Raw genomic sequence first — 25,396 nt, forward strand, 5'->3', positions numbered from 1 at the left:
TATGTGGTGTCGGTATCTGATTTTTCTATAACAGTTCTATATCAGTGGTCCCGGGTTGTGCCACCGATGTTGTGCCCTTGGGAAAATGCACTTTACACGACTTTCCTCACTACACCCAAATGTAAAAACGGGTATATTATGTGTGGGTCATGACACCAGCAATAGCTGCCTGTGTCCCACGTGTATTGCACTGTTGCAATTCTAATAAGATCAAATCAAAACATCGTCGGGTAAACCGTTTATTCGGTATTAGAGCTGAAGTGAAAAGAGTCACAAACAAAGGATCTATAAGATTCCCAACCTTTATTGTTGTCAATAGTAAGTATTATATACTAAGCTGTCTTGGTTAAAAGAAAGTACATAAGACAAATCATGATATACATGTATCTTGGGAACATAAGGACACGGAACAGATTTCTTAGATTAAGAGTTGAATACAATCAATAGTGGTGTGTACGAAGGCACGCATTCTGACACCAGACATCACATTATATACATATTAGCTACCACCACCACTCAGTGATCATATTCACGTTAGTTTTGCAATATATACAAGTTTGAGGCTCTTACAACAGAACCCTGCAAACGTTCGGAAAGCCAATTCTTAATCTTAAGCAGCAAAGCACTTTCTTAATTGTATACAACCGGGGACTTATACATATTAACTACCACCACCACTCAGTGACCATGTTGACGTTAGGTAAGGTTTACAACGTATACAAGCTTTAGGTTCTGACAATAGTCTTTCGCAGCAAAACACTTTCTTTTAATCTTATACAACCTGGAACTAAATTAAGTACAGAATATTGTTTCTAGTTTGTTAATTCCCATTTTTCCAAATATAAATTCAATAAAAGTTTACTTCAAATCATTTATCAGCACCGTTAGAGCAATCAAATATAGAAACTGAGTATTTGCTTGTTGGTTTCATATTTCACCTTTGATGGACTTTGAATACTGTTTTATATAATTCCATAATACCAAAGGCTACAAAGATTACATTACAAGGTCACAAAAGGGATATAAACAAATTCAACCAGTGGTCAAATTCAAACTGTCAAAGTGCACTTTTGTCGTACATATTTCTCGTCTTCTATTTATCACATGAATCAACATTATATTTGTCCATATGCCACCCCCCTGAAACTCCTCTCTTGCCGTACCCTGTATTTCTTGCTGTAAGAATTTCTAGCGGGTACGGCACGAATTATACTGGTAACGACAAGAAATTAGTTTCATGAGGGTGTATGCTGTCCGAATACTGGCTCAGAATTTCTTGAAGATTAGTGGTCAACTCCGAGGTAAATGATTCATAGGTCACATCGCCACCCTGTATTATAAGTGTTTTAAAAAAGATCACGGAAAATACTGATACGAGAACAAAATCTTCTGTTCCAGGAATTTCATATCGAAATCCAGTTCTTGAGTTAAATTCTAGTAGGTCCAGAGATATTCCGAATATTTTGTTAACGTCAGGCAAAAGAACAAAACTGGATGTCCCCCTGGGTTAGATATGACATGTTTGTTTACACAAGACAAAAACAAAAACATTGCAGATAAAAGCATAGAAGGGCGCATAAACGTATGATCTGCATTTAGTGCTTCTGTGATGCAAAGGACGTTTACGGGAACGTGTGAAGTACTAATACTACACTCACTGGTATATGTGACCTACAGCACGAGAACATGTATAGCGTACTACACGGGAATATGTGACGTGTTACACGAGAACACGTGACGTACCACACGGGAACATGTGACGTACTACACGGGAACATGTGACGTACTGCAGTACTGCTGACTGATAGGTCTTTACAGGTACGCGTTGTTATCCACCGCATGTAGGTCGTCCTCCTCGTTTACCTGTCGGAAGGGAAAACACCATAATTAACAAAGTTTAGATTTCACCTGTCACGGTTCATTGGTTGTAGACGTGTGACCTGTGTGGAAAAATCAACACTTTGTGTTCCTGTTACCTGTTGCATCTTTTCAATAAAATGCTTTTGATGAATAATTTTAAGATAAAATAACTACAGCACAAGATCTACCTACCACCCAAACAATCGTAACCATAGCATGTCCTCTGAACGTGAGATAAAAAACCAAAGGTCCTCTGCAGTATTAAGAAAAGTCGCCAACGGCCCCAAATCTTATCATTTCTTTAATACGATAGAACTTAACCACAAACCAATTTTCGTAACAATCCTTATATAAGTTCGTGAGTTATGCTGCGAAACTAGTCTGGGTGTGGGCTTGAATAAAGTTCTAAACGGGAACTATGCGGCTACAGCGTCTTTTCTAAATATGTGCCATGCGTGTGTACAGCTGACTTGAGGTTGTCAACCACTATTGACCCCCCCACCCATCATAAGAACACTATAAACACCGCTACAAATGCTAACGAAACGTAACCTTCTTAGCGAAGGTGACAAAAAAGCCGTTCACCTGTCGACAGCACTTGCAGTATTTTCCGCAGGGTTCCAGCACTTTGACGCAGACTGCGTCGTACGGCTTGAGGGAGTGCAGAGGCGCCGGCAAGAAGTTCCAAGTACGCAACTTGACCGGCAGGAAACTGGGAACAACAAAGAGGAATGTATGAGACAAAGAGGAATTTTCAAAACACAAAAAGAGAAATTATTGGTATATTGAGTAAACTTAACCTGTGAAGGTGTTTCCACTGATTTAGCTACTACATGTTCTTCTTCTGCTACTACTACATGTACTACTACTTCTACTACTACTTCTACTGCTACTGCTGCGCCGCGTGTCTGCGAAGCTGGTGTGCTACTCCGAATTGCGGTTATATCGGCTATAGATACAGATACAGATACAGATACTACATGTACTACTCCGACTTTTACTGCTACATGTACTACTTTTACTACTATCATATTCTGCCAGACTAATACAGGCTAGTAAATGGTGCACACTACTACGGCTGTTTGATGATGGTTTGATAAGATTTTGCTTCTAATAATAACAGTAAAAGAACGCCACCTACCGAGGGAACTGCGCCTGCATGACGTTGATGACGCAGATGATGACGAAGAGACCGAGGATGGGCACGCCGACCCCCACCAGCACCTCCCAGCCCGCGAACGACAGCCCGAACACCAGGGCAGGCAGGATGAAGAACATCAGGAACAGGTACACCATCGCGAACCAGCGGTACTTGGCCGTCTTGTTGCCGAGCCACTTCGCCAGCACGATCGGTGGATGGGGGAACCACTTGCTCATCCTAGCCAAAGAAGATGTCAAAAGTTTAAATCCGCCCCACACATTTAGGTGCGTGATCCCGCCTGTTGACGAAGAAGGGAGCGAAATAAGGAGAGAAGAACAAAGGAGGTAATCGCGACTGTTTTTCTAGGAAGAAGAGAGAGAAAGAAGAGCAGGAGTAGAAGAAGAAAAGAGGTACTCAACACTCTTTGCTGAGGAATAAATGAGAGAAAGAACAAAGAAGAAGAAATAAGGTACTCACGACGATTTGCATGACTCCACTAGGCTGGGGACGGGGTACAACAGCATGATAGTACAGTATGATGCCGCTTGCTGTTGTTAACGAAGAACAGAGAGAAGACGGAGAGGTTGGAAAGGTGAGGTATTCAGGACTGTTTGCTGAGGAAGAAATGAGAGAAGAAATTAGTTACTCACGAGGGTTTGAATGACTCCACCAGGCTGGGGATGGGGCACCACAGGATGATGCCGCTTATGTTGAGGAAGAAGAGAAAAAGAAGGAGAGAAGAAGAAAAAGGGTACTAACGACTGTTTGCTGAGGAAGACCTAAGAGAAAGAAGAGAAGAAGAAGAAAAATTAGTTACTCACGAGGGTTCGCATGACTCCACCAGGCTTGGGATGGGGCACCAGAGGATGATGCCGCTTATGTTGAGGAAGAAGAGAAAAAGAAGGAGAGAAGAAGAAAAAGGGTACTAACGACTGTTTGCTGAGGAAGAACATAGAGAAAGAAGAGGAGAAGAAGAAGAAAAAAATGAGTTACTCACGAGGGTTTGCATGATTCCACCAGGCTGGGGATGGGGTACCACAGCAAGATGCCGGTGATGTTGAAGAAGAAATGGCAGAGAGCCAGCTGGAGGGAGTTCTTCAGGTCCTGTCCATCCTGAGTCAGGGAGGCCAGGATGGCGGTCGCAGTCGTGCCTGAAGGAAATAAAGATAAGATGCTCGTCAACGGATTTACATGATTGGTAAATCATAGGATACAGTTCTTGCACCACAACTTGGTCTGAACTTGCTGACATCTCTAAGGTCTCTTGATACTCTTGCTCAGCGTCAAAGATCAAGAATACGCTGGCAGATCAATTCAAACTTTGCTGTATGAAATGAAACTGCAAGAAAAAACAAACACTTCGACACCGAAGAAAAAACTTGATGGATTTCCCTCGTGACGACTAAAAGAAGTTCCCGTTTTTACCCATTTGTTGACCTTATACATTGCAGATTGCGCTCTCCAACAACTCAGTGTTACATCGGTCGAGCAGAGCTTGCGATCCTGTGCCGCTGCCATCGTCTCCGTCATTGCAAAGATTAGTTGAATATTTTTTATCTAGATGTGGCAGAGACTGCCATTCTCGTATAGGGCTGTTTAGACACAGTCGATGCTGTAGGGCTGTTGTAAATTAGGATTTTACCATGGTCAATACTGACCGACGCAGGCTATATATATAGATGATGACTGTGTCCAACTTGTCATAATGATATTGAGAACGAATTCCACTTCATAATGCAATGGATTGTCCAACCTATGACGATGACCGGCAGACATTGTCAATTGTATATAACTCCGGTAAAATGCCGCATACCAAGACAGAGATATTTAATATGATATTGTCCTGCCCTGTTCATATATCTACCTATGTAGGCCAATTTATATACAACTCTATGCAAAAACGAGACATTGTTTTACATTCCTGACACAGAATATTATCATCGTCATCATTACATTGTATACTGTTTTAACCATCAGAATGCACATTATTAGATCGATTGTTATTCATGTTATAGATAAGTTCTTTGAAATTGTTAAGTATTAGAAAAAGTCGATTGTTAGGTATCTACAAATTGCTATACATTGTACCCGTTACAATTGTCGCGCAATAAAGTTCTTCTTCTATAATATTCATCGACGTTCCCTTACCGATGTTGGCGCCCAGCGTGAGGGGGTAACACCGCTCGATGTGCAGGACTCCCACGGCGACCAGCGGCGTCAGCGCCGAGGTGAAGATGGAGCTACTCTGCACGATGAACGTCATGCCGGCCCCGGCCGCGATGGCCAGGTACCCGGACAGGAACGCCGCCCGCCCGGGGAACTCAGCGTTGATGACCTGGTAAAAATAAAATCAGAATTCTCAGAGATATGATTTATCATTATTCTTTTCTTTCTGTGTTTTTCAGGAGTGTCTCTCTTAGTGACACTGCCGCTCTAGTGGGGCTTTCCGAGCCAACACCGAGCTCATCAGCAACGAGAGACACTTTCAAACCAGGACCTCTCAGAGCAACACATGAGTGAACTTCTATAAGACTGTCTACCAAGACGAAAAGATCTAAAGCTCGCCGAAGTCACGGACAGGAAAGCTGACTTGCCAAGAAAAAGACGAAATGTACTCAGTAATACCTTCTTGGTCCAGTAGGCGACTCGTCCCCTTAAGATAGAGTGCAGCAGTTTGACGATGAGGACGAGGCAGACACAGAGGATGATGAGTGACAGGATGAGGATGACGACACCAAGCTGGCTCTCACTCAGACCCGTGTTGGCGAACAGATAGTTTCCCTCCTTCAGCAGACTACCGGTTTCGTTCGCTCCTTTTGCGATGTCAGTGATCACATTCTTGTCGATCTGAAACATTGAAGACAATTGACGTGGTTACGTTTGGCAGTGAATATGCTGGTCAGTTGGCTGCGGACTTTATTTGCAAAGTGGCCGCATCAACTTTTTTCTTTCTTTGTCATTTTATTCCCATATACATCTACTGGTGATAAGAACTATCATCTCCTATACACATAGTACAAAGCATAATATATTTAGAAACACCAAAACGGTTGATTCCAAAGCGGGTGCATAATCTACGAAAAATCCAGTTGATGTCTTCATGATACAGAGTTTTATTGACAAAACAAAAGTACGGGAACTTTTGTAAGGTTTACTACAACTATGCATACACAAAAGTTGATACTACTTATTCTATCATAGTTATAAAATTAGGCATGTCAATATGACATTGATATGATTATGGTAAAGTATAATCAGCACACACTTGGTTTACTGACCTTAATGACGAGATCAGTGAAGGGCTTAGTGATGACCTTGAGGATCTCCTGTTTGGCGTCCTCGTTGGTTTGGATGTTGTACGAGTTGATGATGGCGGCCGTCAGTTGGAACAGGTAACTCGAAATAACCTGAAAGATATAAATATCTATCAGTTTAAGATAGATAAACAAATACATAAAGAAATAGAGTAGAGTAGTGTAGTGTAGAGCATAACAGAGCAGAGTAAAACAGAGCAAACAGAGTAGAACAGAGTAGAGTAGAGTAGAGTAGAGTAGAGTAGAACAGAGTAGAGTAGAGTAGAACAGATTAGAGTAGAGTAGAAAAGAGATAGAGTAGAGTAGAGTACAGTAGTGTAGAGTAGAGTAGAGTAGAGTAGTGTAGAGTGGAGTAGAGTAGAGTAGAGTAGAGTAGAGTAGAGTAGAGTAGAGTAGAGTAGAGTAGAGTAGAGTAGAGTAGAGTAGAGTGGAGTGGAGTGGAGTGGAGTGGAGTGGAGTGGAGTGGAGTGGAGTGGAGTAGAGTAGAGTAAAGCAGAGCAGAGTAGAATAAAGTAGAGTAGAGTACGGCAGAGTAAAGGAAAGCATATACAGTACAGTAGAATGGCGTTAAGTAGAGAAAAACATAGTAGAGCTCAGTAGAGTAGAGTAGGGCAGAGTAGAGTAGAGTAGAGTAGAGTAGAGTAGAGTAGACTAGAGTAGAGTAGAGTAGAGTAGAGTAGAGAAGAGAAGAGAAGAGAAGAGAAGAGAAGAGTAGAGTAGAGTAGAGTAGTGTAGAGTGGAGTGGAGTGGAGTGGAGTAGAGTAGAGTAAAGCAGAGCAGAGTAGAGTAAAGTAGAGTAGAGTACGGCAGAGTAAAGGAAAGCATATACAGTACAGTAGAATGGCGTTAAGTAGAGAAAAACATAGTAGAGCTCAGTAGAGTAGAGTAGGACAGAGTAGAGTAGAGTAGAGTAGAGTAGAGTAGAGTAGAGTAGAGTAGAGTAGAGTAGAGTAGAGTAGAGAAGAGTAAAGCAGAACAGAGCAGAGAAGAGTAGAATAGTGTAGAATAGTAAAGAGTAGAGCAGAGTAGAGCAGGGAAGTGTACATGTTTAGAATAGTATACAGCAGAATGCAATAGAGGTGGATAAAGTAGAGTAAAGCAGACTTTCCAGATTCGCCAGTGTATATTTACCTCCAGCGGCAACAGCACAATCACGCAGAGCCAGTTGAACATGTCATGAACGGTCGCGCCGGCGAACGCCCTGCGAAACTCGTCCCTGTCGCCAGAGTGCGCTAGTGAGACGATGGTGTTGGTGACCGAGGTGCCGATGTTCGCCCCCATGATGATGGGAATCGCTGGTTTCACCTGCAGAACTGTACAATGAATAAAGAGACAGTCAGAGATAGCTGATCGCTAGATATATGTCTCCCACTTGAGGGCAAGCGCCCTCTGGCAGAACTAACAGAAACTGAAGTAAGGCATACTGCCAAACAGACACTAGTACTGGAAACTATACTTGGAATCGCTGGCTTCACTTGCAGAACTGTAGAATGAATACTATAGCTGAGAACTAGATTTCTCACCCCTTGAGGGCAAGCGCCCTCTGCCAGCACTAAAAGAAACTGCAGTAAGGAGTACTGACAATCAACCACTCGTATTGGAGACCAAACAATGAGTACTTACTGAATAAACCAGGCAGAGATAACGGATTCACCCCCTTGATGGCTAGCGCCCTCTGGCAGAACATATAGAAACTGCAGGCAAACAGACAGTAGTACCGGAGACTACACAGTACTTACTTCCTGCTCCCACCATAGTGACGACTATGGAGGTGCTGGTACTGGAGCTCTGCACCAGCACAGTGGCCAGCACGCCGATCATCAGCCCCGCTACGGGGTTCCTCAGCAGCTCGCTGTTACTCAGAGTCTCTCCGGCAGCTCTGCCTCCTATTGGAGTACCAAAAAAAAAAATTATTTGCACAGTTTCTAGAATATAAAAGACTCAGGAAAGAAGAGCCTATCTGCCAATATGAGGAGTACGCCAAGCGAAATAATAGTGTCATCATTTGTGGGTTCGTGTGGCGTAACGGCAGGGTGTTCGACCCAGAACCCAGCGGTTCCGGGTTCGAATCCCCCTGACGCCACCGATGTTGTGCCCTTGGGAAAGGCACTTTACACGACTTTCCTCACTCCGCCCAGGTGTTGAAATGGGCATATTGTTCTCTGTACGTGGCACTGTCGAAATAAGTTATGAAAAACTTGAGTGCAGTGCCACGTCGTCCTTGTCTGTCCAAAAACGACGTAAAAGTGTCATCAAAAGACCGAGTGGCGAGGCTGGCAGACAAGAGCTCGATCGAAAGTCCACGGGTTCGATTCCTGGTCGGTGAGGCCTTGATTTCTTGGGAATGGCACTCTACCCTTTCCTTACTCCACCCGGTTTAAAAATGCGTGCCTGACTTCGGATAGCACTGCTCTAAAAGTCGAATTTCACGGAGTATCAGGGCCCTTACACACCTGTCAAATTCACCGTGTAATGGTTGTGTACATGGGTTTCAGGGATCACCGTGTCCGGTCCTAGATTTTTTCTTACACACCTGGACCTGGAAAGTGGATGGGAATTTACGGCACCCTTACACTTGACGTGTAGTGGAAAATGGATTACAAAAGGATGGCAATTATATACGGCCTTTCGTGAATTCTAGGTGACAATTACCTGTACATTACTGACGTAAAATTATGTTCTACTGGTAGAAAGCGGAACAAAATGGCTTGAATTAACGTGATCTAATTTTCATTAGTATATTAAAGGGACCATCTGCTATAAGCGAGATAGAAGCGTTTCTACCAGATGCAGATCGTCCGTCCGAACAAAATTAGCGTTCCAATATGTTGAATGTCGTTTATTTTGAAATCCACCTAGGTCACCAAGAAAGGTCTCCAAAAACACCAACATCATGATTAGTGAGGCTGGGTTTTGAACGTGCCGACATTTCCAACGAGGAACCGCGCGAGACGCCGCTAGATCCAAACGACGGTCGCGATCGTTCTGACCGACATTTATATCGCCCAGAGACCCCCGCCCGCCAGAGACCCCGCCCGCCCTGCTGAGGCCCTCGCCCGCCCTGCTGAGCCCCCCGCCCGCTCAGAAACCCGCGCCCGCTCAGGAACCCGCCCTGGCCCGAAAGCCACAGCTGATCATGAAATATACAAAAGGCGGTTAACTAGGATATGAGATAATCTCATGACTTTTTTCCCGACACGAAAACCGATGTCCAAATGCCCAATGATAAAACATTCAAAGCAAAATGAGTATTATACTAAAAATCACAGACCCTCTTGTTTAACGAAGTCGATACATAAGCGGCTCTATCTGATGTATAGATAACATGCGCTACAGTTCCATCACAGTGGCAGACCTAACCCTACAAGTTGATTTGAAATGTACTGTTGTAGAATAGTTATTTTCTTGGTGTGAATACAAACATTCAGTTTATTGCTTTGGTTGGATGTGTATTGTGTTGTCTGGTGCGTTTTTTCTTAGACAGAAACCACAAGCGCCCGGCGTTCAATGTTCTTCATTAAAAATAGGTGACCCGATTCAGCGTGAAGTTATTCGTTAATTATGAACAAGATGTACTATTAAGCTTTACATTGCAGTTCGAATGCTTATTGAGTTTAATTGTCTGTCCAGCGCAGTGTTGATATGCATAATGTTATCTACAAACTGAATGATATGCTTTTTTGTCTGAACAAAGGAAAGCTAATGTTTATAAATGTTTTGATTCTGGAAAAAAGCAACCCATGATGTCAGCTAGCCGCGGCGACTCTGGTGGAAAGGCTTATTTTACTTGTAAATCAATATTACATTGTCTTCCTCCGGAACACTATAATGATATACAAGCAAACTACGTCTTACCATTGGAGTCACCGCGGCTAGATGTCAGCTTATGCTAACAAGTCTTCACTGGGCGTCCATATTTGGCCATGCAAATAATCGAACCCAATATGATGAATACTTGGGCAGTAGAATAAGACAATTATAGAACGTAACATTTAGCCTTGTGTGGCACGTCTACACCCCCAACCCAATTTCAGTGTTTAGCAGAAATAGATTTTCTTTGTTTTGGAATAGGACAGTTTGTCTCAAACCCACGGTTAAATCATACAATTGTGGTTCTAATGGTATACGACGTAACGTCATAACATTTTCCCGACACGAAAAAACAATATGAAAAGCAAAATGTTTGGATTTTGTTTTACAGTCTAGTAGATGGTATACGGGTAGATGAACAACAGGCCATGGTCTATCTGTTTCTGAAATCTACGAGTTGATGCAAGGACATTATATAATGTCCTTAGTTGATGTGAACAAGGACATTATATAGCCTCCTTGATGTGAAGCTGTGCTTTTGTGAAAATGTGCCTGTTGCAAAAACAATTATCAGTTTGATGTGTTATGTGCTGTCTGTTTTTTTTTCTAAGACAAAGGTCACAAACAATCTTATTTTTCTGTATTCATTTTGTGTATAGACTGAGGTGTTTTTTAAAGTCACATAAATCTGGACTACAGTGCGTATCACTTTGATAAAAAGAAATATTAACGACACACGACACACACGAATTACTATCAACATAGGCACTAGGTCCGTGTCTCCGTGCTAACTTCCTTGGTACAATATACACACACACACATGTTCATCTTGCAATGAATGGTGTCCATAGCTTTTTAGTGATATTTTTCTAAAACATGTTATATTTGGACTCGATTTATTCAATTTATGTCGCTAGTTATATAGTCGATAGTACGATTTACTTACAACGTTACTTTGTACTGCTAACGAACCTATTGCTTTTTCAAGCTGTTGTCGATAAGACACAGCCGCATGTTTTTACACCTTCCCTGGCAGGTGTTGTGTAACTGTGAAATACTAGTAATCAGGCCGTTCAAAGCTAAATGTATACAATAGCAGACCTGGCGTTTCACAGGTAATTGTGTCTATGTCCATGCAAATTAAGTAAAGGAATGTACAACCAATAGCATTGCTTCTGGGACGTGATTTAAAAACCAGGACCAATCAACGCTCCTGTTATAATTTTCAAATATTTCAGTTGGCATTTGAGGAGTCCGTACGTGTGGTTGTGTGAAGATGTGTGCTGTCGCTATCCCTGTGTCTGGATACTAGCGTGGGTTATATCCAGCGATGCCCGGGATTATTTGGAGCTTGGTCACTATTCTACGACGAGACTGAGACAAGGGGCTTGCATTGAATGCAGAACATCGCGGCATGGAGCTACATTTCCGACGTCCTTGTAAAGCACTGCAGCCCGGACTTTTGACTATGTATACGGCTTTGCCCCGGACTTTTTGTCGGATGAAGAAATTACAACGGCGTGTCCGTCTGGATTGTGGAACGGACCTCATTCTAACAGGCCTATAGAAGCGGCAAATCATACGGACTGTGCTACCTCGACAGGCTAGGTTTCAGTACGACACTTCTGCGCCAGTAATGCCCAGCCGAGAGCAGAAGACGACGTCTTCCAGAAGCTAGAACAAATAGACGCTGGAATTTCAAAGGACTACCCGAACAATCGTAATCCGAACAACCGAAGAGCCGGTGGTTAACGACATGAATAAAATGAGACATCTTTGTTAACACTGATAATCGATATTTCAGACGGAATAAATGTGGCGTTATCACGATATTGATAAAAACCTGAGAAATGTGGAAAGAGGGGAGGGGGGGAAATCCAGTAAAAGGGGGGAAGGGAGGCAGTAGCCTTGAAGCTGATTTCCATGACAAAAGAAATATTGAAGGCGTAACCGGGTGGATGCGGGGGGATAATTAGGTGATAATTGCCGCTAAATTATGCACATCACATCGCCACACGGACCATTACACGGTGAATTTCCTGCTATACCGCACAAGCGCACTCCATAAGCCAGAACCCGGGGAGATGATGAGGTGATAATTGCCGCTAAATTATTCACATTAAATCGCCACACGGACCAATATACGTTGAATTTCCTGCAGTGTATGGTCATTTCAAGGGTATATGTCCGGGTGTGTAAGGCCCTTTAAACGTCCTGTACACGGCAGTGGTCCATTTCCGAGAGAATCTAGGGAACGTACAGGACCGGACGCGCAACGTAAACAGGTCAGAAACCCCATGATTCTGACGGAAATGCAGAATTTCCATGAACGTGTAAGGCAATTTCTGACCCTGAAATTCGGCTTTCCGCGCAGTGTAGGGACGTAAAAGGCTGTGGAAGGAGAGGATGGGCTCCGTCTTCCAATACCGTGCCCTAGACACAGTGGATAACAACCCACTGCCTCTGCGGCCTGGAAAAAAGCCATGGGACTATAGCTACCTCCATTTACCTTTTTTACACTGAGCCTCACACAAACGTTGTTCCGTACTTACCCAGCAGTCTGAAGGCGGAACTGAGGAAGTCCAGGGAACAGATGAACAGATAGATCAGTCCCAACAGCAGGAGCGGCTTCAGAACATAGCCTAACGCACGCAGGATCTTGCCTTTGGTGTCCAGGTCTGGATATACATAATGAAACAATTTACAGAATTATTCTACCTTTATATTTAATTCCACACGATCTACAGAACTCTAACATTATATCAACAATCATTATGCAAGGTTGTTGCACGGCTCCATTTCGTGCCCTCGTCTTCGATTCAGCGACGGGTCGTACTCCTCTCTTCATTCACACATTCCGTACTGCCTTCATTCACTCACTCACTCACTCAGTCACTCACTCACTCACTCACTCACTCACTCACTCACAAAACTATGTAAGAAGATAATGTCTCGCAGCTCCATTTCTTACCCTAGTCATTGAGTTTGGCGACGTGCCATCCATCTTACTTCTTCTGCTCTACATTCATACAATCCTTCCTTGCGTCATTTATTCACTCACTCTATCTCTCACTCACTCGTTCACTCACTCACTCACCCACTCACTCACTCACTCACTCACTCACTCACACTCACTCACTCACTCAAACTCACTCACTCGCTCACTCACTCAGTCACTCATCCTCACTCACTCACTCACTCTTCCTCACTCACTCTTCCTCATTCACTCACTCACTCACTCTTCCTCACTCACTCACTCACTCTTCCTCATTCACTCACTCACTCACTCACTCACTCACTCACTCACTCACTCACTCACTTACTCACTCACTCACTCACTCACTACCTCACTCACTCACTTACTCACTCACTCTTACTCACTCACTCACTCACTCAGTCACTCACTCACTCTTACTCACTCACTCACTCACACTCACTCACTCACTCACTCACTCACACTCACTCACTCACTCACTCACTCACTCACTCACTCACTCACTCACTCACTCGTTCATTCGCACAACCTTTTAAGAACTAAGAGTAACCTACCCCTCCATTTGGTGCCCTCGTCCTTGAGTTTCGCGAGGTGCCAGGGGTCGTGCTCCTTCTGATTTTCATTTATATATTCCTTCCTTCCTTCCTTCCTTCCTTCATTCATTAAAACTATGTAAGAATGTCTCACCCCTCCATTTGGTGCCCTCGTCCTTGAGTTTCGCAACGTGCCAGGGGTCGTGCTTCTCCTGTCGCGCCTTGGTGGGCGGAGCCTCCATGCTCCGGACCAGGTCGGCCTGCGACTCGGACGGATTGATGGTCACAGCCACGGCCACGGTTACGGCCCCGGCAGGAACTGGGTCCGTACGGTACATGGCGGTGGTTCAGATTCGGCGTGGAGTCTGAAATGTCAAGATACATACGTCAGGATACGCTGAAAATAAGCTTTTATGATAATTTTGGGGACAATGCACAAGCAGGTGGTTCAGTGTTGGCGTGGAGTCTGAAAAAAAGGGGGAGAAAATACTTTAGGATACGTGTGATCTATTGTAACCCTTTCATCAATTCAAGTCTTGATTTCATTACGGAAGCCCTACGTTATTCCCTAATTCTTCCGAGGTGGCGACCGTCCTGCGACTAAAACCAAGTGTGTGTTTTTCAAGATGTATGCTTTTTTTTTACATCATGGATCATATTCCAGCTATAAAGCCATAGCGGTCATACAAATTCAATTAGTTCGCACAGCAAAAGTCGGTGTGTCTTAGCCTCTACCAGGCCCCACGGATGGCTTGAGAAAACAGTAGAAATTCGCCAAATAGAGTGATCAGTATTCAAAGGAGTCGGCTACGGAGAGAGGGTCAAATCTGCCATTCATCCATCTAGAGGTCGCAAACTGTAACTTCTGTAGCGGACAAACTTCTCTGGCATGTAATCTATTTGGTCAGTTTCTACGATTTTTTCAGCGACATGTGGAGCCTGGTAGAGGCTAGGTGTGTCCCGCTTTCTACCTGGCTGTCGGCCAAAGTACTTTTGAATGTGACGGGGTAGATTTTCAGGTAAAAAGTACCCCCGACTCGGAGACGGCCTTTAAATTCAGTGACCTTCTGGTGAGTGAAAAATTCGGGCAAAGGTAGTTATAGTTAGTTGGCAGTGTGACAATCACCTGGTATATTCGACGAACGTGGATTGATGAACTCCACGGCCGTGCAATTCAACAATAAATGGTGGAACTCCACGGTCGTGGAATTAATCGATTTAGTGATAAACTCCACGGCCATTCCAAGACGATATAGTGATGAACTCAACGGCAATGCCGACACTAATAGCGGCGATTCGCCGTGGAATTAATCGTCTTAGTGATGAACTCCACGGCCATTCCGAGATGATATAATGATGAACTCAACGGCAATGCCGTCATTAATAGCGGCGATTTGCCGTGGAATTCTTCGATTTAGTGATGAACTCCACGGCCATTCCGAGACGATATAGTGATGAACTCAACGGCAATGCCGACACTAATATCGGTGATTTGCCGTGTAATTCTTCGATTTAGTGATGAACTCCACGGCCATTCCGAGACGATATAGTGATGAACTCAACGGCAATGCCGTCACTAATAGCGGCGATTCGCCGTGGAATTCATCGATTTAGTGATGAACTCCACGGCCATTCCGAGACGATATAGTGATGAACTCAACGGCAATGCCGACACTAATATCGGTGATTTGCCGTGTAATTCTTCGATTTAGTGATGAACTCCACGGCCATTCCGAGACGATATAGTGATGAACTCAACGGCAATGCCGTCACTAATAGCGGCGATTCGCCGTGGAATTCATCGATTTAGTGATGAACTCCACGGCCATTCCGAGACGATATAGTGATGAACTCAACGGCAATGCCGACACTAATATCGGTGATTTGCCGTGTAATTCTTCGATTTAGTGATGAACTCCACGGCCATTCCGAGACGATATAGTGATGAACTCAACGGCAATGCCGTCACTAATAGCGGTGATTCGCCGTGGAATTCATCAATTTAGTGATGAACTCCACGGCCATTCCGAGACGATATAGTGATGAACTCAACGGCGATGCCGACACTAACAGTTGCGATTCGCCGGGAATTCATCGATTTGGTTTTAGGATTTGTCAATCTAATGAGCCATGATAGTTTTAAAATTGAATTGGAAATACATCATAAGTACATTCAAACCTACCACCCAAAACGCAAGGTCTCGCGGGATAGCTTGTGTACAACATCGTCGCCATGTTTTTTCTTTTGTTTGCTATGGCTATAGTACAGTACGGTTTAGGCATGGGCCCACTATAATTCTGTCGTTATGAGCGAAATCTACCAAGATACAGTATGATTTGATGAGTAAACATGACAGGTTTTTATATTTCGACATAGAATATTTATTGTTCTGGCGACAGGAAAAATACCGCCGCTATCTTTGTTACCATACATACGCCATGCCTTATGATAACAGTGGTATAATTTTTTGTCGCCAAGGCCATATATACATTATCTTATGCCTAAATATAGTACCCTGTGATATTCACTCATCAAATCATATTGTTTTTCGACACATTTAGCCACCATTTGTGTATAAATGACTGATCAGATGCCACTATTTCAAAAATGGCGTAAGGTGATTTACAATTATGGCGGCGGGTGTGGTCGACCGGGATTGCCAAGCGATTTTCTGTCTCAAAGATAAACCATTCAATATTATATGGTTTGTTTTGACAAGAGCGAGGGAAAGACGCAATGTTCAGAAGCAACTTCTACTCACCAGATTATGAGTTGTAGGAAGATCTTGGCTCTTCAGTCTGATAACTTCTGCAAGTGTAGGGAGTCCGTCTTACTCTGTTTTTCACTGCTGTGAAATAGTTGTTGAACTAGGTGCACTAATTTTAGATGTGAGCGTACACTGCCTATTGTCTCACTTGCCCACAGGTGATAAACATGTGGTAATTACTGTACCAGTCAGGGAAAGGGACGATGTAGTTTGTATTACAGTCACGAAGTCAGAAACAAAGTGTGCTTCACTTCTCACTTTCCAAAAAAAGAACTCTCAGTTTGAGTTCTTTTACGGCTAAAACGCAGGTGCTCTCACCTGATAAGGTCAGCAAAACACACCTGTCCTCGGGGTTCACCTATAGATGATTAAGAATGTTGCACCAACACTGGCAACCCAGTTTTCTGACGTTATGTGGACACAAACTGTTCACCAGATCATCATTTTTTTGCTTTGCCTTCCCAGAGACATGGGACAGCTCTTCATGCAAGCAAAGAAAAGCATTTTATGAAAGCTTTTCTATCATCTCTCAGTTTTTCTTGTTGTCTTCTCGCAAAACATTTACTAAAAATGTCCATGAACCGAGGAAGGGCATTGGTGTGGCCCTAGCTGTGACTGTCCAACATGCAAAATGTGAGATCATCTTGCCTCGGGGAATCTACCATATATGGTCTGTTGTGATCTTTCAAAGGGGGGGTCAGAGAAATTTAGAGATGCCAAATTAGATAACTGTACCCCTGTACAGCTGCTATAAACTTACTTTAAAGCTACACGTAAAACTTACCGTCCAAAAAAGTTTCCTAGATAAGAATGATTTGAGGAAGTACCGAGATACGTAAGCTCAGTTCTTTCTTCTCCAATGAGAGGCATATTATCGTTCTCTCTTCTCTGGTGAGAAGATTCCTCTCTCCCAGTTAGAAACCTGGTTTCAGCCCCTCCTCCTCTCAGTAAGAAGCCTTTTGACGTGTTCTGTTTATGTATCTAAACCTACCACCCCAAACGCAAGGTCTCACGGGATAGCTTGTGTCTAACTCCGGCCGGCGCCATGTTTTCTTTTGTTTCAAATCATGGTCGATTATAAGATCAAAGACTTAAAGATGTCAAATGCTCGCTAAATTTGTTGACACTTTTCGCTGAAAATAGTAAATAATACCTTAACATGTTTATTTTTATAGTTCTATACGTTTGTCCATTAAATCGTACTTGCACCCAGTTTAAGAATATTCCGAGCGGAACATCGATGATATTTTCATTTAGCTTGCGACTACCGGCTTGATTATGTTTACTTTTTTGTAGGTAACGCAGCTGAACGGTCAACTTGTATTGCACGGTAATTGCTCTAGCACATGAATAAATGTGAAGAAAAGGTATTCTTAACCATTAAGCTGCCAGGTTTTTTAGCCAAGTAAAAATCAAAAATATAGTTGAGTTCATCACTATATCGTCTCGGAATGGCCGTGGAGTTCATCACTAAATCGATGAATTCCACGGCAAATCGCCGCTATTAGTGTCGGCATTGCCGTTGAGTTCATCACTATATCGTCTCGGAATGGCCGTGGAGTTCATCACTAAATCGATGAATTCCACGGCAAATCGCCGCTATTAGTGTCGGCATTGCCGTTGAGTTCATCACTTTATGGTCTCGGAATGGCCGTGGAGTTCATCCCTAAATCGATGAATTCCACGGCAAATCGCCGCTATTAGTGTCGTCCCCTGCAATCACACCTCAGGCAGTTTTTGTACAGAGTTCACCGCGTCGACCGGGCCTGTCGGTGCAGCAATGTCCTCAGGCAAAACAACAAGACATGTTCGGTCTCACTTAGTCGACCTTGGTTGTCTGAAACGCCTTTTAGTTACCCGTGATTAAAACTGGATTCGTGACAGAGTCACGAAGAACTCAATTTCATAAAGAAATTGTTTCTTACGAAGGGTTTATACAGATTTCATAGTTGCGTTGCGACGTTGTTTTTGACAGAAAGACAAACGATTATGATCTGCAGCGTCATGAAGCGAGGTGAAACTGCAGGCAAATTATACTTATGTCTGTACCTGGCGGGGCTCGGGCTGGGTGTCGTGACAAACCGAGGTACTGTAAATACAGAAATCTTCGCGGTGGTTTTATGTTCGCGGTTTTCGCGGTGACCGTTTCACCGTCAACTTAAAACCATCGCAAACATTTTCCAATACTGTAGCAGTATGTGACTATAGCACTGCCCTGAACTTAAAACCACCGCGAACACTCCATTTTCCTATTACCGCGAAATAAAATGCATTTACAGTAGCTCATGTGCCAGTGTGTATATAAACGTGGCACGAAGTGATATTGTCATTATTATAAGCGGTTTGGAAATCATTATCGACTGACTGAATCAGTGGGAAAGCTTGAATACTGGAGGAAATGCAAAAAATGTGTCCACGTGAAAGAGAAATACAGCAACACGTCGTTTAGTAGAGTTTAACACCATCACCATTTAAAGATAACTATCTAACGACTAAACATTTGATTTCTGTGACCTGAAACGCTATAAGGATGAGGAGAATGTTTATCAAATCTCAGATAATTTTGTTGATTTTCCTTATGGATATTCTTCGATCACACCTCAAGATGTATCCATTCTTCATATCCGATGTAAAATTCATGCGAATCTGAGAGATAGAACCGTTCAAAGTGACACAGTTCACAGATAAATGGTTTGATTATATATGAATGTGACAGGCCTCCAGGCGGTGACCTGATTTCGAGATGTGCATCAACTGATCAAATCGACGACTGCCGACAAATATCCCTGCTGATTTCTTCACTTACAAACAAGATCTCACCGCTTTGACGTTTCATCTCAGATGAGCTGACTAGAAAGGGAATTTCTGACACATGTATATCCTTTGGTATAGCAGAAATGAGATCTGAAACAACAGGTAATTTCCGAAGATCTCTAAAAGATCAAACGTAAACAGATCAATGTTGACAGATTAAACAGATATATGACGATCAAAGGTGGCAAGCCCAGAGGAGTTGACAACCCAAACTCCAAGCAGATGTAGAGTGGCAGGCTGTCACATTTTCTAACTACTTGACAGAATCACAAAACCCACAAATTATAGAACATGAAAGATGAAAATCACAGAACTTAAGCGTTGTCAACCTTATCTCCAAGCAGATATTAGGGTGGCAGGTTGTCAACATATTTTGTAACTACAGGCTTCCTTGACTGAATCACAAAACCCACAAGCTATAGAAAATGAAAGGTGACAATTCCAGAACTTAATCGTTGTCAACCTAATCCCCAAGCAGATGTAGGGTGGCAGGTTGTCAACATATTTCCTAACTGCAGGCTTCCTTGACAGAATCACAGAACCCACAAATTATAGGAAATATTGGGCTTTTCGTATTCCTCTGCTTCTTAAAAAAATGAAGTCAAATCCAATTTGTCTGGATGTAGTTAACACTAGTATTTGAATTAGACTCTTGTTTTTTTGTATGGCATACACGGGAAACCACCTCAAGGCGTAACACACCAGGTTTGTACTGAAGAGTACAAGCTGCATATCCGGACAGATCTATTTGATCCACTCACCGGGAAGAATCCCTACTTTTTTCGATCGATGAGTGTGGTGGGTTCTTTAACGTGGTCGAGGCATGGCTCTCCTCAAACAGGGAATCTCCATTTAATGTTATATCCGAGGGACGTCCCTCACTAATGCTAGGTATTCATTTTCACCTGAGTGAAGAGAGGAAATTCGTGCAAAAGGTCTTTCCCAAGGGCACAACGTCTTGTTACAATTATGTTAATCACTGTCTTGACATCTGTGACACAGATTCCTAATGTTGTCCTTCAGTTGTTTTTCAATTTTTTTTGTATCCGGGAGTATTTTTACGAAGTACAATGTGCTTACTTGCGAGATGTGGTTCCAAAATTGTGTTCAACGGAAGATATTGTATAAGGGCGTTTTCACATATTAAGGATGATATCCCGTCTATACTTTTCAAATATTGTGTCGGGAAAGATTTTGCATGAAACCAAGGAGGTTAAAAGAGGAAAACCTCCTGGATGAAACAGACGAAATAATGATGTAAGGTTGACCAAATATTCAACAGAAACTGTGATGAATCCGATTTAACTACAACACAACAACATTCCCGATATATCATTGCAACTGAGGTTCCAAACTGATCAAGAGTTAAACCGTGTCTAGATGTTTTTGACAGTTGAGTTCGTCACTGATTATTGATAAATACAAACAATTTGACTGATTGCGGCTGCAGGATGTTCAGACCACTGCAGCAGCAGAACACAGTGGACTACTGCTACCAACAATTCACCAGTCAGGCTTATCGCCCAGAGTCCGCGTATACACACTGCGTTCTGGGACAGCGCTACTCAGGTATGACATATTTGATTGCCCTAAGTAGGGTGAATTTATTTGCCCAAGGCGATATCTTCTATGGAAAATTACTAGTATTGATTTTACTTCGACTTGTTCAAACTCAATTAGGACCTGCTTACTCCAGCTCTGCAAAAGGGTTGACTGAAGTGTAACATATTTGATTGGCACCTGGCATAAGTAGAGCGATTATTTTACCCAAGGCGATATCTTCTATGGGAAATTCCAAATGTTAATTTTATTCCGACGAAAGGGCTGACTGAAGTGTGACATATTTGATTGGCACCTGCCCTATTATAAGTAGGGCGAATTCTTCTGTCCAAGGCGATATCTTCTACGGGAAATTATTAGTATTCATTTTATTTCAACCATTTCAAACTCTATTACGACCTACTCACACCACTGGAGCCTGGCATATTGATGTAATGTGAGTAAATTGGGGGCCCAAGGAGCTATCATGTTTGATAAATTGCATATTTTCATTTCATTTCGACCAATTCAAACTAGTTTTCGGATCCTCACGGTCATTTAAGCCTCCGGCAAGTAAGTCATTCTGTCTGAATCTTGAAAAGTAGGAAATTAGGACAGCCATTTGCTCAAGGGGTTGTCTTATCCAGGGAGATTACATGTATTCATTCTATGTCGACTGTTTAAACTAATTTTCAGATACTCATCATATCTGGGCCAATTATTACAAGTACAGACGAGTGATTTGCACAATGAGCTATCTTCTTTCTGGTAAATTCATTTTATTTTGACCAATTTTAAACTAAATTTCAGATACTCCGTCATTAAAAAACTCAAAGTAGGGACGACGATTTGCCCACGGAGCTATCTTCTCTTGTAAATTGCATATATTCATTTCATTTCCAGTAGTTTAGCTTAATTTCCAGATACTCATATTCATTAAAAAACCTCTCCGGCAAGCCAGTCATCCTGTCTAAAACTTGAAACTTTCCCAAAGTAGGGCAAGCGATTTGCTAAATCTATTTTTGCTGAACCTATATTCTCTGGTAAATTGCATATATTCCTTTCATTTCCATCAGCTTAGACTTATTTCTGGATACTCCGTCATTAAACATACTCCTTTGACAATTTATAAATACTATCTGGGCCAATTTGTACACGTTTAGAAACACTCGACATTATACAACCAGCTTCAAAACGAGAGTACTTTAGAGACGGGCTTTTCATTCAGATCTGAACTCAGGGTCCCCGGGTTGCCATGGTAACGAACACGTCATCGTGAGTGGCGCTATGTTTGATGAAAAAAGAAGAAGGGAATTTCTGGTCACTCAAATTTGCGCACATCAGTCTTAACATTTGGCAAGACGCGTGAAAACTCGTGTTCGTTCATTCTGGTTCCTTCCGTTACTGTAAGAATCTCTTGAATAAAGTCAGGGCTGGGCCCTCTTTTGGACAAGTGTCAATCAGATGTGACCCTGTTCGCCTTTGTAGAAAGAAAGTCCTTACGTAGCCATCTTTGCAAGCGCTCCTCAAATAGTTATCGCCGGCGCCGCCTAGGAGGGAGGCTTGCAAAGATGGCTACGTAAGGACCTACTTTCTACAAAGGTGAAGAGGGTCACATCTGACGCACGGACACTTGTCCTAAAGAGGGCCCAGCCCTGACTTTATTCAAGAGACTCTTACAGTAACGGAAGGAACCAGAATGAACGAACACGAGTTTTTACTTTGTTATGTACTTTTTGTGACACCACGTTTGAAACAATAGTAGCGCAACAGTCACACAATGGAACGGCTTTTCGCGGTAAAGAGTTCACTACGAAAACTGCGAAAATAAAACCACAGCGAACATTTCTGCATTGACAGTGCACGACTGTTCCACGAAAGCCACAAGTCGCAGTGTCGACGGTGTCTTCTTTTTTTTAAATTCGCTTTTTGACAGACAAGGACGACGTGGCTTTGCACTCAAGTCACTCATTTTGACGTGCCACGTACAGAGGACAATAACCTTTATTACACCTGGGTGGAGTGAGGAGTGGAGGACACAACATCGGTGGCGTCGAACCCGGGACCGCTTGCTTCTGGGCCGAACACCCTGCCGTTACGCCACACGACCCCACCATGTTACTGTCGTAAGTCGAGTGTGACAGGGCCCTTGCTCAGCAGTTTTTGAAGCCGTGACAGGACATATGATACCCCGCGTCCAACCAAGCGGCACTTTGGCAAGATTCCATGTATGGTGAAAGGTTAGCTGGTGAAGGGTTATCCTGTATATGGGTCGGGCACCGAACGACTTGAAGCGCGCCTTTTGCAATATGGCTAGTGAGGTGCCCGCTTTACCAGTAATACACCCCCATTCTACCATGACGGCGCTCTCGACGCGCTCTCTCTGCGGCCTCAAATTTAACAGAGCGCTCAACGAATTTCATAGATAAAAAAAGAGATTTTTGTTACACCTTGTGTGTTTTGTTGTCTTAACAGTCACACTTGAACACTTTGCACGATATCCCAATCGTGAAATCAAATCCGATTTAGGTCGCAGCGAGAGCGCAGCGCGATCGCCGTGTAGTGGGATGGGGAATAACGTGCGAATCGGCGAACTGGCGAACCCCACTACTTCTCTAAAGCTTTGTGTTGTGTTATTTGAATGATCTTATGATGAAGCTGTAACAAGGAGAGAGCTCAAGCTGCGTGCACACGTATTCAGCCGTGGTGAGTCGTCACAGATAATTGCCAACCCGCCCGATTCAGACCAGAAAAGGTTAAAAAGACATCTATAGAAAAAACACAAAAACGATGACGTCTTGAACTATATATAACATCCAATTAGTAAAGAAAAAGTATCACCAAAAAGGTTAAAGATGATAGAGGTTGACGAAACTATAGGGTTTAATTGGGCCGGAGACTGAGCCTGCGTCAAGAATGACATTTTCCGTGTTTGTGTGGGTTACCTATTGTGGTCAAACTCCCCTGGGAAATTATTCTCCCTGTTCCCATGGGTGTGCATTTGTGTATGTATGTATGTATGTGTGTGTGTGTGTGTCAGTGTGTGTGTGTGTGTCAGTGTGTGTGTGTGTGTGTGTATGTGTGTGTGTGTGTGTGTGTGTGTGTGTGTGTGTGTGTGTGTGTGTTTGTGAACAACATGACTCGAGAGGTCGCGAAGGGGATCTTAACAATATTTGGTCTGTTGGTAGGGGTTGACAAAAGGAAGAAACGATTACATGTTGGATTTTTACGATACCGCAACAGAGCGTCCGGTTCTGACATCTCGTGTTCTGTACATGCTACGGTCGTGATTTCTTAATGTTTACACAGTGCTGTATTAATATCTATTGGTTTGACCATTCAGCACTCACAGCCCGGGCGGCCCAACTAGCCTGTTGCTATTATAAAGGGCTAGCCCTGCTGACAAAGACAAGACGTTACATGGGAGTTTTGACATTTTTGTGTGTGGTACATGTAGATAGCTCTTGTTAACAAGCGTATTGGGTTCGTGTAGAGGTATAGTGCCCGAGGCACCCCATACACGGAACCGAGGGCTTCATGTGTTAGCGTCCCTCTGAGTATCCAGACAGCCACAAAAACCGGTTTCAGCCGCAAACAATACGTACCACAGGGTGTCAGATTACATTGTTAGGCAGCCTCAAATTTCAAACATTTTATAACCAGCAAGAGAATATACAGGCTGTCTCTAGATCTTGCAAATTTCACATTGTAGTAAAAGTATCAGGAGAGGGGTGGGCTCCGCCTTCCAATACAGTGCCCTTTTCACAGTGATAAACAACCCAATGCCCCTACGGCTACAGCCCCAAAAAAGGCTATGAGACTACAATACCATACCTTTACCTTTTTACCACCGTCAACATTCCGCTATTTGCATTTTAATTGTTTCAGGTGGGTCATTCACAACACACGAGTGAAACACCATAATTAATTATTTTGACCTATTGTGATACAAAATGAGCAAGTTGTTAACTTGTCAAAACGGAGCCATATGTAGGATAATGCGTAAATAAAAGTTGTTGGAAACTATTCCTATAACCATTATGCATTGAATGTACCCTAAACCCCTACAAGAGACCACGTCACAAATGCCTATAGAACCGACGTCCATTACCGACATGCCCCTGACAAAAACAAAGCCAAAACACACACCATCCTATTCTATTGAATATTTGTAGAGTTGTAAGCATACATGCAACCCATGCCTCTGTATGATAAGCACTATACAAGGTACACACAATAAATGTTCACTAATAACGTACACGACCCTAACCATTGTCTAACTTCTGCAGGCCTGGAAGGACTTTTGTAGCCCGGGAAGTTTACATCCGCCGTGTGCCGACGGCTCAACTTTTAGAATTGACATAAATGCACGGAGGAGTCTTAAACTAACATCTCAGCAGTCGTGCTTACCTTACTTTGTTGTTCCAGTGAATCTTTCCCCGCCTTCTGTCGATGAGTATCCGCTACGTACCTGCACTACACCAAACTGGTAAGGTGAGTTTTGGCGGTCTAATTGTTTGGGTAAATCGGAGACCGGCTCTCCCATATGCAAATCGTGGAGCCGGAACAACGCCTTTTTCACGCGGCTATCATGCGCCAGGTAACCGGTCCTGCACACCGAA

The 25,396-nt window shown here is 43.1% G+C and overlaps 1 protein-coding gene across 4 annotated transcripts; it reads right to left on the reverse strand.

Moving 5' to 3' along the window:
* Positions 1–286: 286 nt before the first annotated feature.
* On the reverse strand, positions 287–25,396 carry LOC136447035 (sodium-dependent phosphate transport protein 2B-like). Of its 4 annotated transcripts, none has more exons than XM_066445707.1 (12): positions 25,190–25,396; positions 13,808–14,018; positions 12,678–12,803; positions 8,055–8,201; positions 7,447–7,628; positions 6,280–6,408; positions 5,627–5,848; positions 5,150–5,336; positions 3,999–4,152; positions 3,002–3,238; positions 2,446–2,572; positions 287–1,863 (listed from the first exon to the last, which is right to left on the reverse strand). In XM_066445707.1, exons 2-12 carry the CDS (start codon positions 13,989–13,991, stop codon positions 1,813–1,815), a joined length of 1,746 nt encoding a protein of 581 aa, XP_066301804.1. In that variant the 5' UTR covers positions 13,992–14,018; positions 25,190–25,396; the 3' UTR covers positions 287–1,812. The 4 variants fall into 4 exon arrangements, with proteins under 4 accessions (XP_066301804.1, XP_066301802.1, XP_066301803.1 ...); XM_066445705.1 differs by having other exon boundaries at positions 25,185–25,396; XM_066445706.1 differs by lacking the exon at positions 25,190–25,396 and adding an exon at positions 16,416–16,545.

The sequence above is a fragment of the Branchiostoma lanceolatum genome, chromosome 13 (assembly GCF_035083965.1).
Source record: "Branchiostoma lanceolatum isolate klBraLanc5 chromosome 13, klBraLanc5.hap2, whole genome shotgun sequence".
Lineage (NCBI taxonomy): Eukaryota > Metazoa > Chordata > Leptocardii > Amphioxiformes > Branchiostomatidae > Branchiostoma > Branchiostoma lanceolatum.